The 8,908-nt window shown below is 33.7% G+C and overlaps 3 protein-coding genes across 4 annotated transcripts in view; all 3 read left to right on the forward strand.

The window, feature by feature from the left end:
* LOC127845730 (coiled-coil domain-containing protein 90B, mitochondrial-like) overlaps positions 1-7,595 on the forward strand; it is a 39,707-nt gene extending 32,112 nt beyond the window's left edge. The window contains exon 9 of the mRNA XM_052376838.1: positions 5,175-7,595. Coding sequence (XP_052232798.1) covers positions 5,175-5,230 — 56 coding nt within the window. The 3' untranslated portion in view covers positions 5,231-7,595. The remainder of the gene's footprint in view (positions 1-5,174) is intronic.
* The window catches only part of LOC127845729 (mitochondrial calcium uniporter regulator 1-like), a 276,089-nt gene extending 267,346 nt beyond the window's left edge, over positions 1-8,743 (forward strand). For both annotated transcript variants that reach the window (XR_008033347.1, XR_008033346.1), the window contains one exon: positions 6,245-8,743. The gene's annotated coding sequence lies outside the window, so the exon portion shown is untranslated. The remainder of the gene's footprint in view (positions 1-6,244) is intronic.
* LOC127845723 (ryncolin-2-like) overlaps positions 1-8,908 on the forward strand; it is a 265,737-nt gene that overhangs the window by 179,742 nt on the left and 77,087 nt on the right. The gene's annotated exons all lie outside the window — the stretch shown is intronic.

An 8,908-nucleotide genomic window follows, 5' to 3' on the forward strand; every position in this document is an offset into this window, starting at 1 on the left:
ACAGTGACAAAAAACATATTCACACAATGGCTCTCACTACAACTGAGAGCCCATATGGGGGGCATGCATGTTTTACAAACAGCCCTTGTTTCAAGGAAGTCTCTGAAAAACGAAAATCCAGTTTAGGTGGAAGGTTTCATCCCTGATAAGCCTGTGTTAACAGCACGGGCTAATATGGGATGACACTGTACGCACATGCATTTAGCCCAGTTTTCATGGAACGCAGCTCTTTACAAAATAAACAAGAATGTAAGGTTTTAAGGTCTGGGTAACAGTGATCAAGTTTGATTGTTATTAGATCATGACTATTGGAGTTAGAGAGTGGTCAACATGTTATTAGATCATGACTATTGGAGTAAGAGAGTGGTCAACATTAATGTATTGGAGTTAGAGAGTGGTCAACATTAATATATTGGAGTTAGAGAGTGGTCAACATTAATGTATTGGAGTTAGAGAGTGGTCAACATTAATATATTGGAGTTAGAGAGTGGTCAACATGTTATTAGATCATGACTATTGGAGTTAGAGAGTGGTCAACATGTTATTAGATCATGACTATTTGAGTTAGAGAGTGGTCAACATGTTATTAGATCATGACTATTGGAGTTAGAGAGTGGTTAACATTAATGTTTTTAATTTCAAATCATGCAAGGACCACAATTTAAAAAAAATGCTTCAGTCAATATTTGCTGGTTATTGTACTAGTCTGAAATGTTATGCTCTCAAACTTTTTTACCATATATGGCCAGCATAACGAGGCATGGATTGTTATCGAACTTGTCTGAAATATTATGCCCACAAATATTATAACCAAGTTTCATGATAATCCAATTTAAAACTGTTATGAGCCAATATGGGACATACCTCTATTGGACACCACCCCCTGCCAGTTGCCAGCCATGGATGTTCACATAATATGCCCTGTATATGATACAGTGAACAAATAAAAGGAATACTTCTACAGTGATTTGTTTTATTTAACAGCATGTGCCTTTTGGAATTTGAAAAAGGTGTGATTAACCATGAAATTATTATAAATTACAGTATTTCATTTGTTTATAAGTGCGTGTTCAACTGCTTGTTACATTTGATATTAAAAAAGTGCTTCATACATATTTCTGTATATGAAACTCAATAAACAAATTATTGAGTTTATTGAAAAAGTTTGGCATCTCTTTAAGGAAATTTTGGTGAGATTTTTGGGGGAAAATGGTACTTTTTGCCATTCGAAAACATCCTGTAATAGGCTGTTATTTGGGGCAAAATTAATCACCGTAATACACTGTTGAAATGTAATACAAAACTTGTCTGAATGTTTTAACTTTCTATCAGACCTATATTTAACTGTAAAAAATACGAAATAGGGCTCTGTTTTAACAAGTTTACTCAGTAATTCTTAGAGTTGTGTTCATATTAATTTTCCTGTGAGGTCTTCAATGTATGAATACATGGGAAAAGCCATTAATCAATATCAAGAAATAAGTAGTGTCAGTTAATAAAATGTATTTTATGAATTTACAACGAGTGCATATTAAGTATAAGAATTTACATGTAGCAAGCGCCTAAGGGAAAGGATTCCAGGGCACATAATCCTAATGGGAACCTGATCTGACAAAAATGTATCCAATGGAAATGAAATATTTGTATACGACATAATATTATAGTTATGTTTTGGATTGTTTTTTTTGTTCCTAATAAAGTTTAACAAAGGCAATTACCTTCCTTGACAAAAGAATGAAAAGTGCATATTTTTATATGTTAAGTATTTGATACAAATCTTTGGTTTTCTTCAGGATTTCCAAGAAAAATGGCGAAGAAGTCAGTTAACCATATTTAGGCCATGAAAATATGTACAGAAACCTTATTTACAAAGGTGCATGCATTATATATGAATTATTTAAATACAAAAACATTGGTATTTAGAACAATATATATTTTTTAACCCTTAAAGCGCTGGAGCTGAATTTTAAAGGCCTTTGCAAACAGTTTGGATCCAAATGAGACGCCACAGAACGTGGCGTCTCATCTGGATCCAAACTGTTTGCTATTCTGATAGTATTCTTTGAAAAAAAATGAAGAAAATGCTTATTTTACAAATTCAGCAGACGACATTTTATCAGACGACAAATTTCCCAGCATGCAACAAGTATCTGATTTCACACAACTAAACATTTCAAAATAACGCTATAATAATGTATATAAATGGTTGTAAAGATACAGTTAATGACAAAATGATAACATGCTATCTAAAGAAAAAACATCAGAAACCACTTCTTGTTCTTATAATGTCATAATGTGTCTTGTTCTGAGAAAACTGGGCTTAATTCATGTGCGTAAAGTGTTGTCCCAGATTAGCCTGTGCAGTCCGCACAGGCTAATCAGGGACAACACTTTCCACCTTAACTTGATTTTCAGTAAGGAGGGACTTCCTTGAAACTAAAAATACCATAAAAGCGGAAAGTGTCGTCCCTGATTAGCCTGTGCGGACTGCACAGGCTAATTTGGGACAACACTTTACGCACATGAATTAAGCCCAGTTTTCTCAGAACAAGACACTCATTATTATCACTTGTCTTATAATTATCCCCATTCTGTTATCAATTTTTTCCTGGTCACATGTTTACTATACCCTCGCCCCAAATTTACCACCCAATAAACCACTGTTATCTATCTAATATGTCTTTCACAAGAGATTTGTTACTGAAAGGAAGTGCTCCATGAAAAACATGAGGGCTGAGTATGAAATTGTTGTATCTGTTTAAAGTTAGCATATTTACTAAATCTATGACTTTCAATTCTAAATCAAAGCACTGTCAAAGTTGAATTTTTAGCTAGGCTGTTTTCGGACAAAACCCGAGCTATTGTCATAGCCAGCTCTTCCGCAGTTAACGTGGTAAAACCTTAACATTGGCTCTAAAATCAAAGTGCTTCCACCTAAAACTTTGAAACTTCAAATGTAGATGCACCTTGATGAGTTCTACATGCCACACCCAGTTTTGGGTCACTAGGTCAAAGGTCAAGGTCACTGTGACCTCTAATATCAAACTTTAACATAGGCTCTAAAATCAAAGTGCTTCCACCTTCAACTTTGAAACTTCATATGTAGATGCACCTTGATGAGTTCTACATGCCACACCCATTTTTGGGTCACTAGATCAAAGGTCAAGGTCACTGTGACCTCTAATATAAAACTTTAATAAAAACCTTATCATTGCCTCTAAAATCAAAGTGCTTCCACCTACAACTTTGAAACTTCATATGTAGATGCACCTTGATGAGTTCTACATGCCACACCCATTTTGGGTCACTAGGTCAAGGTCACTGTGACCTCTTTATAAAAAAAATCTGACAAGCTTTCGTAGCCGAGCGTGTCACCCGTTATGCGGTGCTCTTTTTCGTATGAAGGTTTGCCAAATTTTAGCTTCATATCAATAGTAATTACAGGGATGCAAATTAATATAACAATGCATTCAACAAGTATATAAGCGCAAAGTGATTTAATTTCAATGTACTTGGTGAAAAGCACCTATTCGAAAAAAATAAATCTTAGTGTTTGGTCTCTAAATATATTTTACTATGCATAAATGGTGGTAGACAGATTACGGTACAACTGTAACGCTGTTTGTCAGTATGTCCATCATTGTGTCCAGATGTCTGTCCGAAAATTTCTGTCTGAGCCGTTACTTTGCCAAATATTTATAATTACAATATCTTGGTACCAATGTATGCAATATTAAGATTACGTATTGCATGTAACACCTGTCTCTGTACCTCAAAAGTCAAGTTCTAATGTGAAATATGGCTTTATAGCAGCTAATTTGAACTGCAACTTTGTCATTCATCAGGCAAGTTTAAATAAAATAACTGACCACAAATGACCACCATCAGAGAACAGCATGTTGAATGTACCAACTGCTTCAGGTCAAGGTCATGCTTAGAGGTCAAATGTCAGATTTGGCCTAAAACAGGTTGCTTTTGACAGCATTATAGAGCTTTTAGAAAAACATGGAGTTTTGGGGCATTCATGCCCTTTGAACAAATCCTTAGAGTATTATAGTTTGATTATTGATATTGTTACTTAGACATTTATGTACAAGATACTTTTTTTTCCCACTCAAACAAACCGTCACATATAAACCTGTGAACCAAAGTTTTCATTTAGTTTAGAGTTTCAAGATGCATGCTATTTCAGGGAGCGAATCTTTGCTGAAACAGACAGAAACGGGCACTTCAGGAGCAAAACATAGTTGGAAGTCCAACAAAAATTATTCTATGAATTTTTAAAGTGCATCAGTAAGAAAAACTAAAAATTAAAAAAACTGATTTTTCTGTAAACTATTTAGTCTAGTTTGTTTGTAAGAAATCGTGGAATTCATATGATCCACGCTTGGAACAAGTTAGATTTACATGAGGGACCTTACCTGCTATCCTCTCCACAGCAAATATGAAAAAAAGCTATCAATAATTGGGCTGTTACTATTTGATTTGTTTAGGATTAGATTTTTGTATTTTGGTGGGTAAGATGTCCATAAGAAATTTGTTTTAAAAATTTCCCATGGCAATTTTTTTGTGAAATAATTTATTAAGTAAAGTGTTGGACTTTGTAGACCTCTTTATTTTAGCTCGATTGCATTGAAAGTCCAATTCTAATCGGGACAGTCTTGAGTCTGCGCCCTGGGTAGAACCAAATATAAATGTCTCTGAAATAGTTTTTTAATGTGCTCCCACGATGGGGATCAAACACATATCCTCCCATTGACTAGGCAGTTACTATATCCACTTTGCAACGGGACATTATTAACCCATTTATGCCCAGTGGACTCTCCCATCCTTCTTAATTGGATCAATTTATTTCCAAAATTAGGGATGTCTACCATATTTATTTCTATATTTATAATATTTCATATAGAAATTCCTTTAAGCAAACAGCGCAGACCCAGATGTCTCATCTGGGTCTACGCTGTTTGCAATGTCCTTTTTTCAGGACGCTAGGCATAAATGGGTTAAGTGGGCCTTTAAAAAGCTAGCTAACAGCCCTAAAATTGTGCCATTACATACCTTTACATACTATAAAGGCATATATATTTGACGATTCTGTCAATAAACTGAAATTGCCATTCTTAACTCCTTGGCACCACATCTTGCTATATCAACTGCTATTTGTCTCGTTTCAGGTTTCCTAACAACAGGGGCTTCGCTGTACTTTGCCTACTTGAGGTTGTTAAAGTGATCCTTGTAGATGATTATGCTACCTCATCTGTGATTCCACTATGAAAAGTCGGCGAAATGACCAATGTCCTGGTGAACAGATGGAGGAAATATAACCAAAAACGGACATTTTTTTTGGGGGGGGGGGGGGGGGGGGGGGTAAGAAATTTTTATATTTTAGTTTTTATTGTGATAATCATTGAATTTTTAAAGCATTCATAAACAATCAAGATATAAAGACAACCTCAGTGCTGTTTTGATTTAAGTATGTTAACGTTTTAAATAGCTTGTATTTATAAAAATACCTATTTAATGGACAAACGATGATTGATGCAGTTTTATTAGTCCCCAACCTGTTTCACCTGAGGGGACTTGTGGTTTTAGCTCTGTGCGTCTGTCTGTCACACTTTTCTGGTTCCTGCAATAACTTTAAAAGTTCTTAATATTTTTTCATGAAACTTGAAACATCGATAGATGGCAATATTGACACTATGCACGTCATTTCATTGTGTAATTACATCAAACATTCTGGTTGCTATGGCAACAAATAGACTAGAAATACTGCTGAAAATGGTGGTTTTCTGGGTCCTGCGATAACTTTAAAAATTCTTCACATTTTTTCATGAAACTTAATACATGGATAGATGACAATATGAACATTATGCATGTCATTTCATTTTGTTCCTACGTCAAAAATTCTGGTTGCTATGACAACAACAAAAAAAATAATTCTGACAATGGTGGAATTTCTGACAATGGTGGAGCCGGTAGGGAACATATATTGCTTGGCAATAGTCTTGTTACCAATATACGTGGAATTTACTTCATTAGATTACTTGAAATAACTTGCAATTTTTATGCCCCCGGTAGGGTGGCATATAGCAGTTGAACTGTCCGTCAGTCCGTCTGTCTGTCAGTCTGTGCGTCCGTCCGAAAACTTTTACATTGGTCATTACTTTTGCAATATTGAAGATAGCAACTTGATATTTGGCATGCATGTGCGTCTCATGGAGCTGCACATTTTGAGTGGTGAAAGGTCAAGGTCATCCTTCACGGTCAAAGGTAAAAAAAACATTGAATTAAAAATTCAAAGCGGCACAGTAGGGGGCATTGTGTTTCTGACAAACACATCTTGTTGTATTGTATTGTTAAATTGTTTTGCTTTGAATTTAGAAAATTGTTCTTAATGTTTTTCTTTTTATATGGTAATTTTATTTTCAATATGTAAATAAACAAATACATTTTCAAAATCTTCATTTATATTGTACTTTTAGCTGTCTTTGAAACCGCTCAAGTCAGTTTTGAGCATTTTAAAGAAAATGAAATGAATATAATAATTTAAGTTTTTATTGAAACGACTTATAAGGGAAATTATTAGTTCTGCAACAATACGCCAAAACCCGTATTGCAATATATTGTCAGTTCAAAAACCCGTATTGCAATATATCGCAATATATTGCTAACTTGTACCAAAATTATAACTTGCCAATTACCCGATAATCCTGTATATTCCAGTTTTAAAGCAAATTTTGGTAAATATTTACTATACCGGTAAATGTGCTCAAGAATAACAAGAAACACAAACATTCGCAACTTTTTTTAAGTATCAAATACATTTTGGCATTTGTTACTATTTAAAGATGTGATGAAATAACGTCCAACCGGGGCGGTTTTTTTTCGCTGAACACGCTTAATTCATCTGACGTGATGTTCCCGTTTTTATACAACACAAAATACACCCATACTTTCCATGCCACGTTCTACATGTATGTATAATTTTTGCATGCTTTTTATTGAGACAAAGAATAAAGCACTTTTTATTTGACGCTATAATTTTTTATTGTCGCATTAGCATTAAAATTTTGATGCGTATTTCCGAAATTTGGATTACAAATTCAATAATGCTCAATTCAGAATCAAACGAAACATTTACAGCTGTGCGCAATTAATTCAACAATAATCTGTTCAAAAGCATCGAACGAATGCTCCAATGTAACAACACTACTCCGTATAATATACTTTTCAGAATGCTATTTTTACGAAAAAAACTATTTTCACTGCTTTGTTTTGTTTACCTTGTTATCATTATTTTGGATGGCTTTTCTGGACGAAATGTGAATGAATTTTTGTAAAATTTTCGTACCGGTATGATGAAAATCGTATCGCAATACAATATGCGGATTGCGTATTGCGATATATACCGATATACCGGTATATTGTTGCAGCACTAGAAATTATTTATTTAATCTGGCATATTTGTAAGACTGTGAAACATAGGTGGTAGATAGTTGGTAGAAATATAAATACAAGCTTTACTCGTCAATTTCTGATCCTGTCCATTAACATGTCACAAAAAGCAATCAATAAAAACATTAGAGTGTAAAATACATAGTGTTTTCACATGGTTACTTAACTTGTGGTTTACTTAATTATACATATGTTTGCAGATACATAGTGTTTTCACATGGTTGCTTAACTTGTGGTTTACTTAATTAGACATATGTTTGCAGTAATACTGTTTGACCAAAACTAAGGATTCATATTGACTATTATATACAGTATTTTCCCAGAAAAAAAATCACTTCAACAAAATGAATCTTTTTTTTGACAAAATTGACCAACATGATTTTTTAAAGAACATTGTCAACTTCTTATTAACTTAATGATTTAACTCTTTCAGTGCGGGAACCGAATTTTGAAGGCCTTTGCAAACAGTTTTGATCCAGATGAGACGCCACAGAACGTGGCGTCTCATCTGGATCCAAACTGTTTGCTATTCTGATAGTGTTCTTTGAAAAAAATGGAAGAAAATGCTAATTTTAGAAATTCAGCAGACGACATTTTAGCAGACGACAAATTTCCCAGCATGCAAAGGGTTAACAAATGTTGATAACACAATACTACATGTATTCGTCTTGAGTATCAAAGGATTTTTTCCCAGTTAACAGAAACTAGTTCAATACATTTAAAGATTGTTTAGAGTGCTTGTTCTAATATAAATTAAAGTGATATTATGGGCATTTTTCACTGTTGAATTGAGCTGAAAAGAATCAACAGGTCAACAGAGTAAGTTAAAATGTGGTTACTGACTAATTATCTGCAACTCATCTTGCTAACAGTTGTTTATAAAAATATATTTTATATTATATATTTTACGTGACCCACCCAGTCCTGTAAGCCGAAATGATATGTAAAACAAAATGGTGTCTTTGTGTCGTATAAACGTATCTGCACTAAAACTAAATTTAGGTTCACATTGTACATGCGTGATCAGTTGTTAAACGAAAGTACGGTTGATATTCAAATGCATTATTTTTTTTCTTTCCAGGATATTGTTTTAGTATGTTGATGCTGCATTAACAAATATAAGTGTATATGAAGTGAAAACACCAAAAATAAACAACGGTTGCGATAGGCACCTATAAACTGTTAGATGCCCATAATATCACTTCAAAAGATGTTTATTTCATTTTTTTTAAATAATGTATTGTAAGGAATATCTGCACATATGCTTGAAATAAACACATAATAGATACTTAAATGTTTTTTCTAGTTGTATTATGCGATACCATATGCGAAGAATCTATTAGACCATCAATAACATAATACCAAATTGTAATTATATTACCAATTCCAATGAAGTTAATTGTCGTCTGGTCTGAAAATTGTACATAAGACATCATTTCTACAAAGTTTCCTT

The sequence above is a fragment of the Dreissena polymorpha genome, chromosome 9, assembly GCF_020536995.1.
Source record: "Dreissena polymorpha isolate Duluth1 chromosome 9, UMN_Dpol_1.0, whole genome shotgun sequence".
Taxonomy (NCBI): Eukaryota; Metazoa; Mollusca; class Bivalvia; order Myida; family Dreissenidae; genus Dreissena; species Dreissena polymorpha.